This window comes from Phlebotomus papatasi, chromosome 2 (assembly GCF_024763615.1).
Source record: "Phlebotomus papatasi isolate M1 chromosome 2, Ppap_2.1, whole genome shotgun sequence".
Taxonomy (NCBI): Eukaryota; Metazoa; Arthropoda; class Insecta; order Diptera; family Psychodidae; genus Phlebotomus; species Phlebotomus papatasi.
In genome coordinates, this window is record NC_077223.1 from 81,589,491 (window position 1) to 81,610,827 (window position 21,337).

Consider the following 21,337-nt stretch of genomic DNA (forward strand, 5'->3'; position numbering starts at 1 on the left):
TATCACATTTTTTTTTATTGTTGTTATCTTATTGCAACACATTGGAAATGTGTTTTTTTTTCGTACTTTTGTGTGATTTATTGTGACACAGAAACACCTTCTTTCGACACCGCTCTTATCTCATACAAAAATTTGCAAATTGACAAGGGGTACATATCTTGGATGTTTCATAGATAAGTTGTTGTTGAGTGTTTGCAGAATTTTTGCAGTGTTACCTAGTTATTTCCTGATTTTCGCAAGGTTTTTTGGTATTATTTGGAAAATAGAACTTATGTATTTTTCAAATAATCAGTGAGCGTCTACCGCCGGCTTCGTGATAACAGACCTCATTGAGAAATCGAAAAATTGGTTTATAATTTGTTTAGGTGGCTTTCTATTAGTCTATTACCCTCCTATCATACTGAATTTTCCGGAGTAGGTTGGTCGCCAACGCTAAGACGCTAAGAGGACAGAGGAAGCATTAGTGGCTCAATTTATGGTCTGGTTGCATCGGCAATCCGAAATGGAGAACTGACCTCTGGCAAAATCTTATCTATTTACTTATTAAGGACTTTCGGATAAGCATTTCTAAGTAGTAACCTTAATTTAGATTTTTCAATTTTCTAAGTTAAATAACTCAAAAATTCCATTGTGCATCGGGCTGAAATTTTAGTATGTTGTAGCCGCTGATTATACCAATCAAACAAAAAAATACTTAAGGCGATCGATAACCCCTGACCCGAGCTATAAGGGGTCAAAGTTCGAAAATTGACCGGCCTCTATCTCCGGTTCTAATTTACATTTTGACCTAAATTTTGGGTTTTTGGTTTCGTCTCCATGAGCACTTTCAAATGAAAGTTCAAAAAGCCACCACAGGTGGCGCTGTGATAGCGTCAAAAATTCATCAAATTCAAACTCATTTTTCTCAAAAATGCCACAGTGCAAGTTAATCAAATTTTAGAGTGTTGTAGTCGGGTCTAGGACGTTTACAAAACGTGGCGTGGGTTCGCTGTGGTTATAATAGAACCGAAGATATGAGGGGTCAAAGTTCACGGAATTTAAAAAATCATATCCGGTTCTATTTGACCGATTTTGATGGGTGAGGGCTTAAACGAAAGATCTCATCAAATGCTACAACTTTCTAGAACATTTGAACTTCGTGGAACCAACACCAGGGGCGCCACAGTCGAAAAACCAATTTGAATATCACATAACCTCAATTATCTCGACACGTGCCTAACCGATTTTGATGATTGCTTCGACATAATTGTAGAGGACATTCATTTCTACATTTCGTCTATACATCATTATCCGGTCAGACTACGCTATCTCTCCGATTTTGCCGTTCAAGTGTGAAAAAATTGATTTTTCCCATAATTACGCTTTGAAACCACTCAGGTGCCAATTTGACTGCTTCTACTCGACCAAGACAATTAAAATAGGGTTTTAAATGAAAAGTCTCACAAAATACAACAATTCTTTGATATAGTTGAAGTTCAAAAACGAACACTTGGGGCGCTATGGTCGAAAAAACGAGGTCAGAAACAAACAACCTCGCTTATCTTGACTTCTGAGTAATCGATGAGATCATGTTCTATGGGAAAATTATAGAGAACATTCTGGTCTACATTTCACCCATATATTACTTTTGTGCCAGTTCATCCAAATCCTTGATATTTTGGTTTAAATACAAAATTTGTATAATTTCACGAATTTTATTCAAGATAACTGAATGGCGTCTCCCAACTTCAACTCTAAATCGAATTTGCGTACATTTCGAGTTAGTTCACATTAAGAATCTCGCCTACATAAGCCGGTTAGGATTATCTGTCCCTTTTCTTTTTAAGAGAATGGACAATGTACCTTGTGTTAGCCAGAATTTTAAATGAATTAAAAATAGTGTTTGAACAAACTAAATTACTAATAGGTAATGCGTATTTACTACTGAATCCTTTTCTAATTGAGGTTAGGTTCAACATAATCTTTGAAGAAATCTTTATTTAAATAAAATAATTTGATACATCAGTTAAGAATATTCTCTAAATGCTCCAGAAACTGTATCTAAGCACTCGAGATTCTTGATAAAATCTAAACAATTTTTCACGATGTTAGGATTTCGAAAGATATGAAGTGTTCGAAGCCAGAGTGTGTGCGAAACCTCGAGGCCTTCCCCTATTCAAGGTTTTCTAGAGATCCTCTCGACTACCACACTGAGCAAAAAGGGGTGCGATTAACTTTTTTTTCTCATAACTAACACTTTTTAGGTGTAAAAATATATCAACATTTTTTAATGTTAATTTTACACCTTTTTAAGTGTAAAATTAACATGAAAAAGGGTAACTTTAACCCATAATACACCTAAAAAGCATAATATATACACCGATTTCGGATTAATACTGCAGGGTAAAATTAACATTTCCGGAATGTTATTTTAACTTTTTCGGATTTCTCTCAGTGCATGATAATTTATACGTTTTGTCCAGGAGGTTCAAATCACTACTAAGACGGCGATGAGCACATTATAAAAAAATAATTAAGGATTTTTGGATTTATCTCAAATTGAGAGTACATTATCAAAATATTCTGCAATATTTACGATAATGACTTCTTAAGATTCGACATTGACCAATCTCCAAAAATATGAACCCCTTGCAATTTGATGAATGTTGTTTCTTCTCATTTGACTCTCACCTTCGTCTGTCGTATAATTCTCCATTCCATTTGCATGTATCTCAACAAAAAAAAATTATCTTGTTTCGTCGCATGGCAAAATAAACTTGTCACGGCTATTTTTCTGCATATGTTAAGGATTTGTTTGCAAACGATGATGTCCTTCTCACTGTACATGAGGCACTTTTGGAGGATTTTTCGCAGGAGGAAATGTGCTGTCCTCCTTCTCTTGAACTTAGCGATGATGAGGAGGATGAAATTGCTGAAGAGGCCACTGAGGGGCTCAGAGAGTCTCCGCAGTTGGTAAAAAAAAGAAGTAGAGAGCTTGGCTTTGCAGTATCTTCGGCAATTGCTCAATAAACACTTTGGAGAGTTTAACCTTTCCCTTTGGAGTTGATAATTTCGTTGAATGACGATTTGGACGAGTATTTATTTAATTTTTATTATGAAGATGAGCTAAGACGTTGCAAGAGTATTTTTTTTAAATATTTCCAAGACACAAACCATTTTTTTCGGTGGGTTAATTTACAATGATTCATATAACGCATAACTACATTAAAAGTGAAAATATATTTATATCTACTCCAGAAAAGTTATTAAAATTAATATTTTTGCTATTAAGGTTAAAATCTGTTTAAAATATTTCCTAAAAACAATTTTGATAATGTTGGTGTCTTGAGTAAATACATTTTTAGAATGGAAATTTTTACCGTATTTTTTCCATATATTTTTCTGTGTAATTGTCTGCATATTGAACACAATTGGTATTTACGTCAATGATAGATATATCTTATCAACATCAGTATCGATTGTGTCACAAATTGTCAAATTATTGCACTTCAAATAATCAATAGCATTTGAAAGTCTTGTGATTTTATGAACAATCTCAATACATGAGAACAATTTAAGAGTTCTATTCACATTATGATCTTTTTTAAAGTAGTTTCTCATAAACAATATAATAATAATAATAATAGTAATAATAATGCTGGCACAACATTCCATGAAAGAACAAGGCCTTCCCGTAAGGGGATTTCTAGACATGCATTATTATTTTTTCTTGTACGGAATGAGGTTGTCAGTCTCATGTCCATGGAATCAAGTGCAGTGAAGCTCACTGAATGCAATCCGATCACCTTTAATGCCAGAAAAATTCCTGGTGACCTAAAGGGAACTCGAACCCGGGACACTTGCATCATATAGCTAGTGCTCTAACACTTGACCCATTGAGTGTCCTGATATATGAGTAGCTCGCATGAATTTTATTCTTAAGTGTAAATGACTTATTACAGTTCCTTTCTTTGGAATTTTTCGATCGGAAATTTCGTGTGTCAGCAGCAGTTCTGTCATATTTTTCGTAAGCAATTGCTCACACTGAATAAACAATCTAGTTTATTAATTGTTCTCCTTTATAATATTTTAAAAAGTGCTTCCTCATTAAATCCATGACATATTTTTCAATTGATTGCAATTTAGAACCCAAAATGGATAAATTGCAAAATCCGAAAACTTAGCCGAGACGCAAACCGAGTATCTTTTAATAATCAACGTTTTCTTATTTTTCGACGAGATGCGACAATTCTTTGATTCGTTTCATTTAAAGTAACCTTTTTTGTCGTTTTTGTTCGAGAAAAACCTACAGGTTCAGAAAAATATTAAAAAAAATGTATTAGATTGTTTATTGCGTGTCTTAGCTAAACATGAATTTTTTCGGAAAGTTCTGTAATTCACTAAATTACTCGTTTTAAGACATATAGGGTGAAAGGAACACCTATTGACACTTTAAGAATTCGTGTCAGGACCTGTTGACACCCTAGTCTGTATTGGAATACGAAATTTGAACACATGTCCTTATCGGCAAACGGTGTTCATTCGAAGATAAACATCAATATTGAGTTTGGTTTACAAGTATCAAAAACATTAGCTTCAATTCTGAAACTAAGATCGTTTTACACAAAGTTGTAATACTCGTAATACTTCATTAATATTTATTAAAAAAAAAAACGAAATATATTCGAAATAATTTTTAAATATCAAATTCTTGAAATGTGAGAGTTTTTCAATCAAATGTCAAGATTTGAATGCAGCAAAGTAAAATTTAATCGTTTATTGTAATCTTTTGCAACTTTGGTTTGTGTCTCAACTAACGGATTTTTCTAATATTTGAAAAATGTAATTTTTCAGCTCTAAGTTTTCTTTTAATCCTTAAATTGAGATAAAGGAATTTATCCTATTCTAATTATTATTTTGATTTAATTTTTGGTATAGACTTTCGAATAAAACTTCAAAAATGCACCATAGATGGGGTTGACGTTCAACCTAATTTTTCTCTTTATTACTAATTAAAGTTCACAAATTTTTAAATGCCATGTCTCTAGTATTATTCGACCAAGAGGCTTTGCAAAATACTACTAAAATTCTATAGAGCATTCGCAGAAGCGGACACATAATAATAATAATAATAATAATAATAATAATAATAATAATAATAATAATAATAATAATAATTTATTGATTGATGCCCAGGTTACATAATATAACAAACAGGACTATACAACAGCTTTAAATATTTGTATTCGAACGTTATCGATAAGGTTAAATTTATAGACCAATTGGGCAACATTTTAGAAGATATACAGCCTTATTTCATCAATAAATCATTTTTTGTCAGTTTATTGCGTTTATTGAAAAATTTCTGCATTTTGAGAGCTTACAGCTGGAGTTTTTTTCAAGAGAAAAGACATTTGAAAATTGTTTTCAAAAACTAAAGAAGGCATTTTTTACTTCTCGTTTCGTCCGTATGGTGGCTGAAGTATTATGTCAGAATTTCGCGCAATATATTTCAGTTTTTATATTGTTGTGATGACAATCTGTAAAGAAGCTTCCAATATTTCTGTTTCATTCCTGAAAATTAAGTTTGAAAATTCGTAATTGAATCCGAATGTTTCGAACATCAACGACATTTTTTGTGCAGAAAGATTGTTTACCTTGACGCTTTTGGAGAATCAATTTTCGGCTGTAATCATACCCGTTCTTACCATTGTCGAGTGGAGTTTAAGAAATTCGAAGAACTGTTTAAAAATCCAAAACCAAGACAATTTCATTTCTTGATAATTCCGCAAAGTGACTGGAAGGGTCTCGGTCATAGTTTCGAAAACCAAAATACCAAACGCTAATATCCCGAAAGGACCAAAATACCGAAAAGGTGAAAATCCCGAATGGGTCGATATCTCGAATGGACAAAAATACCGTACGACAAAATTCTGAAAAGCCAAAATCTCGAAATCTTAAGAGTATCATAACTAGCTACTCACACGATTGCACCCATGCTTATTTTATTTAAAAGGAAATTTTCAGTGTTTTAGGAAAATATTCCACAACATAATCATCCTTCGTTTCAGGGTTTTAACCATTTGATATTTTGGGTTTCGGGATTTTAGCTTTCGGGATTCCGAATTTCCTGACCGAAGTATTTCATGTTCGAATTTCGAAAAGTTCGAGTGTTTAAATGTCGTCGGTTGCATTGAGCATTTCTTTTGTGTCAGCATTTTACGCAAGAGGTGACGTTTGTATCGTAGCTTGCACCAAATGCAGACACAAAACAAATACAGATACGACAACGATCGATGCAATTCACGAGACCTAAGCAACGCCACTTACTATTCTTGTTCCATTTTATTAAAACACTTCATAATCACAGAACGAGTCTTTTGTTAGCTTTTTAGTGAAATTTAATACATTTTCGAAATTCGAAATTGGGTTTGAGTCTTTGAACATCAACAACATTTTTTGCAAATTACTTTTTAGTCAAGACACTTTTGGGGAATCAAATTTCGGAAGTGAATAGTGAGCCCATCCATTATGTCCATTACGTTCTCTAACTTTAGGACTTAATTGTATTTAATCCTTTAAGGACGTTTGGGTCACCCGTGACCCAAAAATGAATTTTTTCCTTCGACATTTTAAAGGTGTATTTTGCTCTAAAAAGTAAAAAAAAAATGATTTTTTTTACCCTCGATTTTTGACCTTCTCCCCTTCTCGTCCTTAAAGGGTTAAAAGCATTCCGAGTTAGTATCCGGAAACTTGATGAAATTAAATTGGTTAAAATTTAAATCAATGCGTCTTAAAGAGCAATTTAATTGCAAGATATCTTCATATATGTGGCTATTGAATTCCCCATTATTGCTGGAAAATTAATCAAAAGGGGAACAATTTTAATTGCCGAAGGCAGGAACAATATTCTAAGTGATTGTTTCCAGGAGAAACATGTCTTTGAGTCGTCTCTCTTAACTGATAATTGCTGCTATTGACAATTAATTATGGATGAAAATGGAAGTGATGCAGAATGATAGATGACTTTACAATATGTGCTATTTAGATGTGAAATAATGTTGTTTATTGAGCAAATTGCCTGAAAATTGAAACTTATCTTTTGTCCGCACACGCACACACATTTGCTTTCACCTTTTTATTTGGGCTAAAAGATTATTCTTCTCCTCCACAAAAAAAAATAGAAGTTATCAGAAAAGTATTGCTTGAAAGGCTTGAGAGTGTGCCAAAAAAAAATTAATCCAGCATTTTGTGTTGAATTGTCTCTTCTCGCACTTGTCCTTGGCTTCTTCATCCATTTCTTCTTTTTTTTCTCAATTAATTTTTTGTTTTCTTGCTTCAAAGTAAAGGATTCTTAAATGTTGATAGTTTTATTTAACTTTGTTTCATATTTTTCTTGTGTTTGTGCCCCGTGGGAAATAAAAACGTTGGTTATTTTAAATGGAAAATGCACAAAAAATAAAATAAAATGACCGATAAAAGGGAGATAATATGAGTTTGAGCTCAGAGATGGGATTTATGGGTTCGGTGACTTCACTCAATGATCTCAATCGATCGGGTTCCATAAGTTCCAATCACAGCACCACCGGACGTCCAACAAGACCAGCTCCTGGCGTTCCTCGCAATCATCAACTTCACAGGAGAGGAGCAACCAGGAGGCATGCTCCAACTCCACCTTCCAGGTTCGTTTGATGGCTTCTCTGTTGAAATCCCTGTCCCAGACTCTGTTTCTCCGTCTCTGCAACAGTTGCAGAGATGCTCACTGTGTTAAGGGTTACTTGTGAAATTTGCCACTGAAATTACAGATCTTAATTCAGACTTTGCAAATTTTAACTTGGACAAATACAAAGTGCAAAGTGCGAAGTGCACAGTTTTCTATTATTGAAAATTTTAAAGATTCACTGCAATTTTGAAAAAATTAAAACCCTGCAAGAAACATAAACAGTATTTTTGAAATTAAAAAAGAAATATTTAGAATACGAATAGACGTAGGCAAGTTTTAAATTTTGAAGTTTTAAAATGCAAAGTGCAAAGCTTTCTGTATTAACTTTCATAATGAAAGGATCAATTTAGAAAGGGGATCCATTCCTTTCGATTTTAGAGTTCTCTTAGATAATATAACAGATGTCCGCTTCGTAATTCGGATGGATTTTTTGAATTTGTTCAACGTCTCGAAAATATAATACAAGTTTTTTTGTAGAATTAAAATAAAAGTTTTAAAGAAGATTAAAAAGACATAATTACAGAATTCTATGCTATTATTTTTCATTTATTAAACAAAAACATCACAGGATAATTCTTTTTTATTGCTGAACACACATACATACATGACCTCAAAATTATTTTAAATGTAACCGTCGTTAACTCGTCCGTCGAAGATCGTAAATTTAACTCGAGAACTTGGACAATACCCAGCGAGCACCGATGGGGAAACCGGAAATCGTAGGGAAATGGGATCTCTCAAGGAAAACTCATCAACTTTTCTCAAAGCTTTCGGGTCAGGCTCCGAGCCTTCATCAGTGACTGGAACAAAAGAGAGAGAGCCATTCTTTATTCATACTTTTCATAAATCTTTTTTCCCAACTTGAAAAGTATGAATAAAGAATGGCTCTCTCTCTTTTGTTCCAGTCACTGATGAAGGCTCGGAGCCTGACCCGAAAGCTTTGAGAAAAGTTGATGAGTTTTCCTTGAGAGATCCCATTTCCCGACGATTTCCGGTTTCCCCATCAATATCCTCATGTTGGTTTTTGTTTCACAAAAATACATTTCGTAAAATGGTTTGTAAATATTTGTGCATTCTTAAAGGGCACTTATGAAATGCTCGTAAATCTCATAACTCACAAACAAGTTCGTAAATGTTTGTACTTCTTCACAAACTTTGTTCGCAATATTTTCACTTGACGAGCATTTTTTATTATTTTACAAACATTTGTTTGTAAAATTTCCTTAACGCTCAGAAAAATGTTTGTAAAGTTTTGTCATTTGTTTGTAAAGTTTTGCCACACAAACAAAAATATACTTACCGATGTTTGTAAAAGAACAAAAATGCTCGTCAAGTTATAATGTTACAAATAGTATTTGTAAAAACAGTACAAACTTTTACGAATTTTTTTGTGGATCGTTACGCGATTTATGATCATTTTGTAAGTATATAGTAGGACTTCACAAATATTTACAAACAATTTTACGAAATATTCTTTTCTGTGTGTGCAAATTTTCTTTTTAAAATGTTGTTTTATGATCAGAACGCTGTTTTTTGATGCAAAATGTCAAGGGTTAAATTTCCAGTCAATCCATTTTCAGTGATTTTTCACTGCTCGAACTCTACGGAGAGAGAAGTATATAAATCTCTCGATTTTTTCACCCCCCAAAATTTCCACCTTCCACCCCCCCGGAGACCACTTTTGTCAACAAATCTTCACGTTTCAGACGATTTCGGAGAAATGTCGTCAAGCTGTTTGTCCGTCTGTCTGTCTGTCCGTCTGTTCGTTCGGCTGTCAATCATCAGCTCTAGAGGCCAAACGGTTAGAGATAGAGGCTTGGGACCTTTGGGGGACCCCCCCCCCTCGTAAGTCGACCCAATGATTTTTGGATTTTTTGGATATGTTTTAGAGATTATCCAGGCGGACTTTTCGTCCTTAGACCAAAATACCGTTAAATCATTCCTAATAACGGTTTTTCAAGGTCGAATGTCAAAAAGACACTAGAGAGCGTATTTATCAAGCGAATGGTGTCATGTTTGGGGTTGTTGGAAAGGTCTTGGAATTTCCGACGAAACTGAAGCGGTTCCAATCGGTTTTAAATCGGTAATGAACGGGTTTCTTAACCGATAAATGATTTTTATACGAAATTCAATTAAATTACTCCTGAGGTGTATTTTGGGAAATATTTTGCGTTATTTATAAGTCGGTTTAAATCGGTTATGAACCGGTTATTTACCGATAAGTAATTTTCTTCAATTATAATTTTTATTACTCTTCAAACTATTTGTAGAATCTATGTGATTTATGAATCGATTTAAATCGGTTGAGAACCGGTGAATGATAAATGATGCGAAAGAATTTCGCAAAGCCTGTTTTTTATATTTCTTATAAAATATTGTAACTGTTTTTTGATTGAATTTCTTTTTATTAATTATTTCGATTTTTTTTAGATTTTTTCAGTTTTAAAAATGTACTTTTGGTTTATTTAACTTTTTAAAAATCACATAGGATTTTTTTTTTAAATTTGGTTATGGTTCTTGTAATAACTTTGCAAATTTACTTTTCAAAATATTTCAAAATGCAAAGTCTTCATAATTTGAAATCGTAAAGCAAGAAATCAAAATTTCTGAACAAAATTATTTTTTTTGTTCATCCTGGTATTTTTGCACTTTACATTTAAATTACAAAGTGCAAAGTGGATTGTTTTTAAATCGAAAATCCATTTTTATTTAGATCTGTAATGGAGGTATGCAAATTTTCTGAATAGCAACCCTTAGAGTTCGCCTTAACTGACATTTCCTCTAATGATAGATTAGCCACTGTCCCTGTGGCCAACGAGGGGGAAAGCAGTGGGCCAAGTGACAGGGTATTGGCCAGGAATAGAAACTCAATGGAGAACAATGAGGAGCACAGTAACAGTGAGGTGAGAAAATCGTGGTGTCGCGAATCTCAGTGGCAATCTCTAATTTTTCCAAGAGGAAAATTCTTCTGGGAAAAAATAAGCCAAGTCCTTGTCCTCCAAAATTCTATATTTTATTTGTGTTTTTTTTTCTTCAGTTTGTCTATTATTTCTTTTGTGTTAAATTGGGCAATTCTGCAGGTAGAAAAATGTCTGTTTTTTCGCTTGATTGAGAGCTTTTCTGAGATGCTGTAGTTACTTTTTGAAGAAAAGTGAAATGCAAAGTGTTTTTTGCAAAGTGAAGTTTTTGTTTGCAAAGTCCCAAACGGTTTTTTTGGGTTTTTATGTTTCAGAATGAAGATCTTGACACATCGGACAGCGGAGCTGGAACTAATAATCAGGCACGTTCTTCGTCAACGCCTCAGTCGAGACAGAGTTCGACGGAGGACAACTCAGCCACATCTTCACCTGACACCACAGCATCGTCCAATCCGGACACCACGGGCCTTCCGCCTGGTTGGTCGATGCAAGTGGCGCCCAACGGAAGGATATTCTTCATCGATCACAACGAGAGGAAGACGTCGTGGGTGGATCCGCGCACTGGAAGGGCCAGTCCGATGCCCAATGCAGCTGGAAGGTCTCCGGCTAGTCGGAAACCGGAAGATGATCTGGGACCACTGCCGGAAGGATGGGAGGAGAGGGTTCACTCCGACGGAAGGATCTTCTACATTGATCACAGTAAGTCAATTTTTTGATTGTAAAAGCAGCTTTCCAGGTTTTTAATTCAGAGTTTTCGTAATTGAAAAAAACTTTTCAAATCTCTTAATTGAAAAGTTTGCAATTGATTTTTCAATTTGCAAAGTTCCAATTACATGTTTGAATTTGAAATCTCTAATTGAGAATTTTCATATTAATTTTCAGATTTTTAATTTGAAAAGTCTAAAATAAGCTTTTCAAAAAACGAAATTTTCCATTGAAAAGTCTTCAGATAATGTTCCAAATTAATTTTAAAGACTTTATTGTATTTGTAAAGTCAGTATAAATGAGGTTTTTTCCAAGCCTCATTTTGAAACTATTCAAAAGAATTTCGCAAATTCATTGTAAAGACTTAATATCAATTAAAAAGCTAAGTGAGTATAAAAAAATATCGATTTGAAACTTCTCAAAATACTTTTTAACTCTGTTTTTGAAAATCAATAGGCTTTTGGAAAACTATTTGAAAAGTTTTCAACGTTTTGAAGTCTTCATTTCAATTGGAAAGCCTTCAATTCAAATGGAAAGCCTTCAAATGAGCTTTGAAAGCTTCAATTTAAAGTTATTCAAAATACTTCTAATCCCTTTTTTGAAAACTTCAATAGGCTTTTCAAAAGCCTAATTCAAGAAGCATTCAAATAAATTTGCATCTTTTTTTTTTTGTGTAGCTTCTATTTCAATTAGAAAGCCTTCAAATGAGCTTTTAAAGCTTCAATTTAAAGTTATTCAAAATACTTCTCATCCCTTTTTTTTAAACTTCAATAGGCTTTTCAAAGGCCTAATTCAAAAAGCATTCAAATAAATTCGCATCTTTTTTTTTGAAGCTTCTATTTTAATTATAAAGCCTTCAAAAAAGCGTAAAAGCTTTAATTTGAAATTATCCAAAATATTCACCCTCCTTTTTTTTTTAGAAAACATCAAAAGGCTTTTCAAAGGCTCAATTCGACAAGCCTTTAAATGATTTCGCGTCTTCATTTTGAAGCCTTCATTTTAATTATAAAGCTTTTAAATGAACTTTTGTAAGCTTTTTATAATAGTTCAAAGTACTCTACCTATATTTTTGAAAATTTCGAAAGGCTTTTCAAAGGTCTAATTCGAAAAGTCATTTAAAAAATTAAGCTTCTTCAATTTGAAGTCTTTATTTTATTTGAACAGCCTTCAGATGAGCCTTGAAAGCTTCAATTAGAAATTATTCAAAATACTCTCTGTTTTAAAAACTTTAATGGGCTAGTCTAAGGCCTATTTCAAAAAGTCTACCTTCACATTTAAAGGCTTCAAACTTTAATTAGAAGGTCTTCAAATGATCTTCGAAAGCTTTTTAAAATTACTTAAAAAACTCTCCATCTCTTTTTTGAAAACTTCTAAAGGTTTTTCAAAGGCCTAATTCGAAAAGCTTTTAAATAATTTCGCATCTTTATTTTGAAGTCTTTATTTTAATTAGAAAGCCTTTAAATGAGCTTTAAAAGTTTATTTTTGAAGTCATTCAAAATTCTCTTCATCTCGTTTTTTTTTTAAATTTAAAAAGGCTTTTCATAGGACCTAATTCGAAAAGGCTACAAATGATTTCGCATCTTCATTTTGAAGCCTGCACTCTAATTATTTAGAAAGCCTTCAAATGAGCTTTGGAAACTACAATTTGAAATTATTCAAATACGCTCCAACCTCCATTTTTTTTTTTTTGAAAATTTCGAAGGGTTTTTCAAAAGGCCTAATTCGAAAAGCCTTCAAATAATTTCGCTTTTTTATTTTAAAGTCTTTATTTTAATTGGAAAGCCTTTAAATAAGATTTGAAAGCTTACTTTTGAAATCATTCAAAATACTCTTCATCTCTTTTTTTCTAATTTAAAAAGGCTTCTCAAGGACCTAATTCGAAAAGTTATCAAATCATTTCAATTGGAAGTCTTTCAATTAGTATTCAATTGTATATCTTGAAAAGCTTTCAGTACACTCTCCTGAGATTCAATTGAAAAGGTTATTAAAGTTTTTTTTCAAATATTTTACAGGAAAATAAAAAAAAATTGTGTTTTTTTAAATTGGAAAAGTTTTCGAACATTTTTTAAATTTGTTATAGGAAATTTTTTTAAAACTCTTAATGAATCTTCAATTTGAAATTGTTTAATAATTTTAAATTATCAATTTGCTGTTTTTTATTTTTATTATTTTTGTAGTTTTTAAGTCATTTAATTTTCAGGTTTTTTAAAACAAGTTTTAAATAATTCTATATAAGAAAAATCTTGAAACTAATTTTTAGGTAGATATTTTAGGAAGTCGTCGTAGTTCTGATCCTTAGTCTGAGGTCTTTAAATTGGTTTTAATATTAATTTTCAAATAATTTAAAAATATGAAAATGAAGATACTTAATTGAAAAGTTTTCAAAACATTAATTAATTTATTTTTTCACGTTTCATTTTGGAAAACATTTGAATTGAACTGATCAACTCTTTAGAAAATTTTTATAAAATATCAGATTTCAAAAATACTTTTTTAGAAATATCAAAATTACTTTGATTTAGGGTTTTCTTAATTAATAATTTCGAAATATCGTTTTGATAAATGACTATTTGATAAAGTGTGACGTGTCTGTAGGTGGCTTAATAATAGCTTATCACTTCATAATAAAAGTACCTCTGGAATTTCAATGACTTTCTTCCCAAAATGACTCACAATTTCGCAATCTAATCGTACATCGAATATTGCTAAACTTAATACTATTTTTTTTATTTTGTAAATGAGTCACATTTCTATTTTATTTTTGCTCGTTCAGACACAAGAATAACTCAGTGGGAAGATCCACGATTGTCCAATCCAAATATTGCCGGACAGGCTGTTCCCTATTCGAGGGACTATAAACAAAAGTATGAATACTTCAAGAGTCAGCTGAGAAAGCCAACAAGTGTTCCCAACAAATTTGAGATTAAAGTCCGACGAGGGTCTATCTTTGAGGATTCGTATCGCGTGCTCAATTCCGTCACCAAAACCGATCTGCTCAAGACGAAGCTCTGGGTGGAGTTTGAGGGGGAGGTTGGATTGGACTATGGCGGACTGGCAAGAGAATGGTTCTTCTTGCTGTCCAAAGAGATGTTCAATCCTTACTACGGACTCTTCGAATACTCTGCCATGGACAACTATACGCTGCAAATTAATCCCTTCAGTGGACTCTGCAATGAAGAACATCTCAATTACTTCAAATTCATTGGACGAGTGGCTGGAATGGCTGTCTACCATGGGAAGTTATTGGATGGTAAGTTTTTTATGCATTATAAAATTTTGTTAAAATGTGGGAATAATTGAAAATCAAAATTTCATTGGAAAATTGTGAAATTTCACAAAATTTCATGAAAGGATTCAAAATTTCTAAAATTTTTTCACAGAAATATAAAAAAGATAAATTTTTATATTGAAACCAATTTGAGTGGCAAGAGATGAATTTAACTAACTGGAATGTTGATTAATTATATTTATTTGTATTCGGTCTACATTTGGACATCGCTATTCAAAAAAGAACAGTGTTTTTATCGTCGATTTTTGTCAAAAGATTCTCTTAAATCTTCAGTCTCTTTACGTGATGTTTTGCATTGTCAGTATTGTTCACATAAGTATCATAAAATCAAAATTTCAATAATTTTCGTATCATATATTGAATATTTCATGTCAATAATTGAAAATTTCATAAAATTTCAAATTTTAAATAAATTTTCATATTGTAAACTGTACATATCATAAAATTTCATGCCTTAAATTGAAATATTTCATAAAATTTCAAGTCAGAAATTGAACATTTCATAAAATTTCATGCTTTAAATTGTAAATTTAATAAAATTTATTGCCCTAATTAGATATTTTTATAAAAATTCATGCCGTAAGTTGGAGATTTTATAAGATTTGAAGACATAAACTGAAAATTTCATTAAATTTCATGCCGTAAGTTGAAAATTTCATAAAATTTCAAGTCAAAAAATTGAACATTTCATCAAATTTCATGTTTTAAATAAAATTTTCATAAATTTTCAATTTGTAAATTGTACATTTCATAAAATTTCATGCCTTAAATTGAAAATTTCATAAAGTTTATGCACAGAATTTAAAATTTCATGTTTTAAATTAAATTTTCATAAATTTTCAGATTGTAAACTGTACTTTTCATTAAATTTCATGCCTTAAATTGGAAATTTAATAAAATTTATTGCCCTAAATTAAAAATTTCATAAAAATTCATGCCGTGAATTGGAGATTTTATAAAATTTTTAGTCATATACTGTAATTTTCATATAAGTTCGTGCCGTAAATTGGAGATTTTATAATATTTTAAGTCATAAACTGAAAATTTCATAAAATTTCATACCATAAATTGAAAATTTCATAAAATTTTAAGTCAATAAATTGAACATTTCATAAAATTTCATGTTTTAAAATAAATTTTCATAAATTTTCAGATTGTAACCTTTACATTTTATAAAATTTCGTGCCTTGAATTGAAAATTTCATAAAATTTCTAGTCATAAATTGAATATTTCATAAAATTTCATGCCTTAAATTGGAAATTTCTTAAAATTTATTGCCCTAAATTAAATATTTCATAAAAGTTCATGCTGTAAATTGAAAATTTCATAAAATTTCATGTTTTAAATTAAATTTTCATAAATTTTTAGATTGTAAACTATACATTTCATAAAATTTCATTCCTTAAATTGAAAATTTTATAAAATTTCAAGTCAAAAATTGAACATTTCATAAAATTTCATGCCTTAAATTATAAATTTCGTAAAGTTTATTGCCCTAAATTGAAAATTTCGTAAATTTTCATACCTTTAATTGGAAATTTCAAGTCACAAATTGAACATTTCATAAGATTTCATGTTTTAAATAAGATTTTCATAAATTCTCATATTGTGTATTGTACATTTCAGAAAATTTATTGCCCTAAATTGAAAATTTCATAAAATTTATTGCTCCAAATTCAAAATTTCATAGAAATTCATGCCGTAAATTACAGAAATCATAAAATTTTAAGTCAAACTGAAAATTTCTTGTCGTTAATTGAAAATTTCATAAAATTTCAAGTCAATAAATTAAACATTTCGTTAAATTTCATGTTTAAAATTAAATTTTCATAAATTTTTAGATTGTAAACTGAACATTTCTTAGAATTTCAAATTATCAAGTTAAAATTTCATTAATTTCTCTAATAATTTCGTATATTTCGTGAAAGTTTCACATTTGAAAATTAAGCAATGTGCGAAATGTGAAACAAATTGGGTAATAGGAAGTAAATAAATAAAAAGGAATGGGTATAATAAATCGGTTATCAAAAATGTTCTGGATCGCTCTTTACAAAACCGTTTACGTCCGCAGCTTTCTTTATTCGGCCGTTCTACAAGATGATGCTGCAGAAACCGATTGACCTGAAGGACATGGAGGCTGTCGATATGGAATACTACAATTCACTGCTGTGGATCAAGGAGAATGATCCCAGTGAACTTATGCTCACTTTCTGTATCGACGAAGAGACCTTCGGCACCACGAATCAGCGCGAACTCAAGCCGAATGGTGCAAACATCGATGTGACGAATGAGAATAAGGACGAGTACATTCGGTTAGTGATTGAGTGGCGGTTTGTGTCTCGGGTAAAAGAGCAGATGCATGCGTATCAGGAGGGATTCGGATCCGTCGTGCCACTCAATAGTCTCAAGATATTCGATGAGAATGAACTTGAGCTGCTGATGTGCGGCATTCAGAACATCGATGTCAAAGACTGGAAAAAGAATACACTCTACAAAGGCGATTACTACGCCAATCACGTCATTGTCCAGTGGTTCTGGAGGGTGAGTACATTTTTGTTTATACATTTTTTTTTAGATATTTATATTATGTCTTTGTTTTTTTTTTCATATTTATGTTTTTCTTACATAAATATAAGCAATTTGCTTCAATATGGACTTCATTTTTTCTAGTGTGTAGATCATTAGGCAAAATAATGTTTGATAAAATTAAATGGTTGATAATGTTTTGGAACCAATAAGAAATCAGTCAAATTAGTACTAGAATGTGTATTAGAACTAGTACTAAAATGTGTATTTCAGAACACCTGACTTGTACTAAAACTAAAGAGAATAGTTCTGAAATGCGTTACAGCTGGACTTTTCTCAAGAGAAAAAAAAATTGAAGATAGCTTTCAAAACCCCAAAGAAAAGACATTTGTAGTTCCTGTTTCGTTCGTGTGGTGGCTGAAATATTTGTTCTAATTCCGAAATGTTTCGAGTGCCAAATGTTTCAGTATTTCCTTTGTTCAGAAAAAATCATAATCACTGAGGAACTCCTAGCCTCTTACTCTCGTATTTCTTAATTTTTTTTGTAGGGGAGACCGGGTTAGATTAGCCACCAAAAGATATTTTTCATTGCGTATATAATGTGTTATTGAGAAATGTGTAAATTTAAGTGTGTAAAATAGAAAAAAACATGTAATTCAAATGTGTAATTTTTATTTCCTTGTAATTTTTTTTACACTATTTCTATAATTTTTTATTCACATTATTTTTCCAATTTATTTAGTTTTATGGACATGAATCCTTTATGAAAATGACCTCATCAGGGTGGCAAATCTGGAAATAAAAAAAAGATATGTTAGTCATTTTAGTAGAGAGAAGAGTAAAAATCAAAATTGGCTATTCCGGGAACATATTCGTGATCTTAAAAAAAGTCAAAGACGAATATAATACACCTAACTGCCTCTAACTTTGGGGCACATTTACTCCTTTGATAATTCTTCTATTCCACCAGGAACTCCTTCCTGCTATTTAGCCTTTCCTTTTGTATCTGAATCTGAAGCTCTGTTTTATCTCGTTGTGTATCTCCACTACTGGGAGAAATCCGAAAAAGTTAAAATAACATTCCGGAAATGTTAATTTTACCCAGAAGTATTCATCAAAAATCGGTGTAAATATTATGCTTTTTAGGTGCATTAGGGGTTAAAGTTACCCCTTTCATGTTAATTTTACCCTTAAAAAAGGTGTAAATTAACATTAAAAAATGTTGATATATTTTTACACCTAAAAAGTGTTAAAGTTCTCAGGAAGAATAGTAAATCGCACCCTCTTTTTTTCTCAGTGTCCTAGATCCAATATGCTCTGTGAATGGAAAGAAACTTAGTTGTATAAAACGGGATTGACGTGGAAATCTCCACGGATAGCGGAGTGCCCTATTGGCAGCGCCCTAATTGAAATTATCTATTCCCGATTCCCGGAACATCATAACCCTCAATAGTAGGAAGTTTAACAGGACAAAACGTTCTTTGAAATCTCACATCTTCGATTACACGCACAAAATTTTACATGCAGTAGAATATTAACAACTTTTTTAGCGACACTGTTACACTTGAATAGTGATAAAAATTACATTTTTGAATTACACGGAAAATTTTTACACAAATTAATTTTTACGCAAAATTTACCATTTTTATAGGGTAAATGTCCTAATTCAAAACCATTTCCAGACGCTTTAACTTTGACAAAAGATTCAACGCATTAAGTTCATATTTTTTCTGAAGAGAATTACATAAATTTGCTCCTGTTACGGTTTAGTGAAAATTCTTTAGATATAAAGATTAGATTAGATGATTAGATAAAATGATTCTATTGGAAACATATTAATCCAAATGGAGACAAGGGAAAGGTTCTAATTGGAGACACACAGTGTAAGTGAAACCGCGACGAAAGGCTTTCAAAACCTTGTTGAGTTGCTCCTGAGTGCAGGATTTGTTCTTATTCCTGGTCTTTTCTCCTTTCCCATCTAAAACAATAAGAAAATCTCTCCAAAAAAATTCATATTTCCGGGGTTTCCTATTGAAGCATTTGAAGACACTTCAGAAAAACCCTTTTTCTTCACGAAATAGGTAATAATTTCATTTGAAAACCTCACGTACCATTAACAATAAAGATTAGCACTTAATTTAACTAAAATTAGCCAGAAATATAACATTAAATGCTAAACGAAACGAATAAATAACAGTCACCTTATTGTGTTTTTCATTGAAAAACATGGTCGATCGATGAAAAATTCGATGGTGAAAAGGTACACTTTTAATTTTTCTGAGAAATTAACAAATTTAAATTTGTGAATATGAATGCATTTTCGCTTTATTTAGAACAAAATTAACTAAATAATGAAACTGTGGTATAGAAAATACATAAATATAGTAATTTAGTACTGTATTTATCATGAAAACAGTGGCGTTTCCATTTGGAGTAGCGAAAAATTTCCATTTGAAGCAGGTTTTGAATTAGCTTAATTTACCCTAGTGCTAAAAATTAAAATTTTCAATTTTTCAAGTGATAATTTGGAAATTACAAGTTATTTGTTTTACACGTTGTTTTTTTTTAACTGTGTATCTTAATATTATACGTGGCCAATTCTGCCCCGGTCTCCCCTAAGCTAGTGCCGGTTTTTTGTATAAAAATTCGAAGATCTGTTCGAATTTTTCGAATATAAACGACATTTTTTAGCCGAAGCACTTTTTGAGACAAAAGCTCCGGCTGTAAACGCACCCTTTCTGAAATTATTGTAGTTTAGTACATGCTTGTACTATTTTTTTTTCTTCTGTATTAGCTTCACAATTTTGATCATCACTGTGAACTGGTTCAAGGTCCAATTGAAGTTCTTTCGAGTGGTTCATTAAACTTTGATTGTTTGATTTTGAATTACAGAATTTCTATTTATTTTTGATAAAAAAAGTTTGTGTTGAGAGAGATGGAAAAAAATGCAGAGTATTTGAGCAAGTGATAAGTTTATATCTAGAACAAATATATTGCAGTTTTTATTGCATTGTATTGCCCTGAAAACCTTGGAATTGCGGTTTCTGAGAGAGAATATGTTTTATTTAATTTGTTCGCAGGCTGTTTTATCTTTCTCAAATGAAATGCGAGCGAGGCTGTTGCAATTTGTGACTGGGACATCTCGGGTGCCGATGAATGGCTTCAAGGAGTTGTACGGGTCAAATGGACCGCAGATGTTCACGATTGAAAAGTGGGGAAATCCAGAGAACTTCCCAAGGGCTCACACATGGTAAGTTTGCAATGATTGAGATTTTCTTTGTTCAGATTTTTAAAGATTTATTCATGTGCCGATGCAGTTTCAATCGTTTGGACTTGCCACCTTATGAGAGTTATCTGCAGCTCAAGGATAAACTTATTAAAGCCATTGAGGGAAGTCAAGGATTTGCTGGCGTTGACTAAAGACATTTCAGTGCAGTTTTGTTCTGTTTCAGGAGGAAAATTTAAATTAAGCATACACACGACTTTTTACACAGTTAATATATATACTTAACAATTTATCCAAGATTTCTTCCCAACTTTTTCCCTTTACAAAATATCTGACAGTTTTTTGACCAAAAAAAAAATAAGTCTATGAAGGAAAATTGCTTATTTTAGCTAAACATGTTGATAAAAAAAAATTTTTGGAACTTTTCTCGATTATTGTGAAATGAAAAAAAAAAATTGTATATTTGCTAATTGGCTAGTTAATGTCCCCAATGCATTTAAGGAATTTGTCTGCTGTTTAATTTCGAAATTCGAAAACTAAATAATTCGTAAATGGGGAATTTTCGAAAATGTTGGCAGTTACTCCTTTTGGAAATCCAATGGAATTCCAAGGATTAAATTTACGCTAAATATCCATTCCATGGATAACTAGGGATCTCTCCATAGGACAGTCACAGGAAAAATCTGCGATAGTTTATGGTATTTTTTGCTGACAATTCCACATGTCATATGGAATACAGTAGACTCTTCGTTATCCGGCTGACTGGGGGACAAAATGACATTTAGGTTTTTTGAATGATCAACGGTTTTTCTATTTTGTGTAGTGTGAATTTATTTTCTGTCTGACAAAGAAAAAGAGAATTTTCTTCATGGTGTGCTTATGTTTCATTTTTTATCACAATTATGTATTAAAAACTTCGATACAATGATAATAATACTTTAATTCACTCTGGACAAACTTCATGTTTAGT

At 31.7% G+C, this 21,337-nt stretch overlaps 1 protein-coding gene across 8 annotated transcripts in view; it reads left to right on the forward strand.

Moving 5' to 3' along the window:
* LOC129804648 (E3 ubiquitin-protein ligase Nedd-4) overlaps positions 1-20,728 on the forward strand; it is a 47,820-nt gene extending 27,092 nt beyond the window's left edge. For 4 of the 8 annotated variants that reach the window (XM_055852169.1, XM_055852170.1, XM_055852173.1 and 1 more), the window contains exons 6-12: positions 7,462-7,661; positions 10,494-10,605; positions 10,935-11,319; positions 14,099-14,575; positions 16,687-17,156; positions 20,222-20,391; positions 20,459-20,728. In XM_055852169.1, the coding sequence (XP_055708144.1) occupies positions 7,462-7,661; positions 10,494-10,605; positions 10,935-11,319; positions 14,099-14,575; positions 16,687-17,156; positions 20,222-20,391; positions 20,459-20,561 (1,917 nt within the window). In that variant the 3' untranslated portion in view covers positions 20,562-20,728. The remainder of the gene's footprint in view (positions 1-7,461; positions 7,662-10,493; positions 10,606-10,934; positions 11,320-14,098; positions 14,576-16,686; positions 17,157-20,221; positions 20,392-20,458) is intronic. The other 4 variants (XM_055852175.1, XM_055852174.1, XM_055852176.1 and 1 more) reach the window with 1 other exon arrangement.
* The last annotated feature ends 609 nt before the right edge of the window (positions 20,729-21,337 follow it).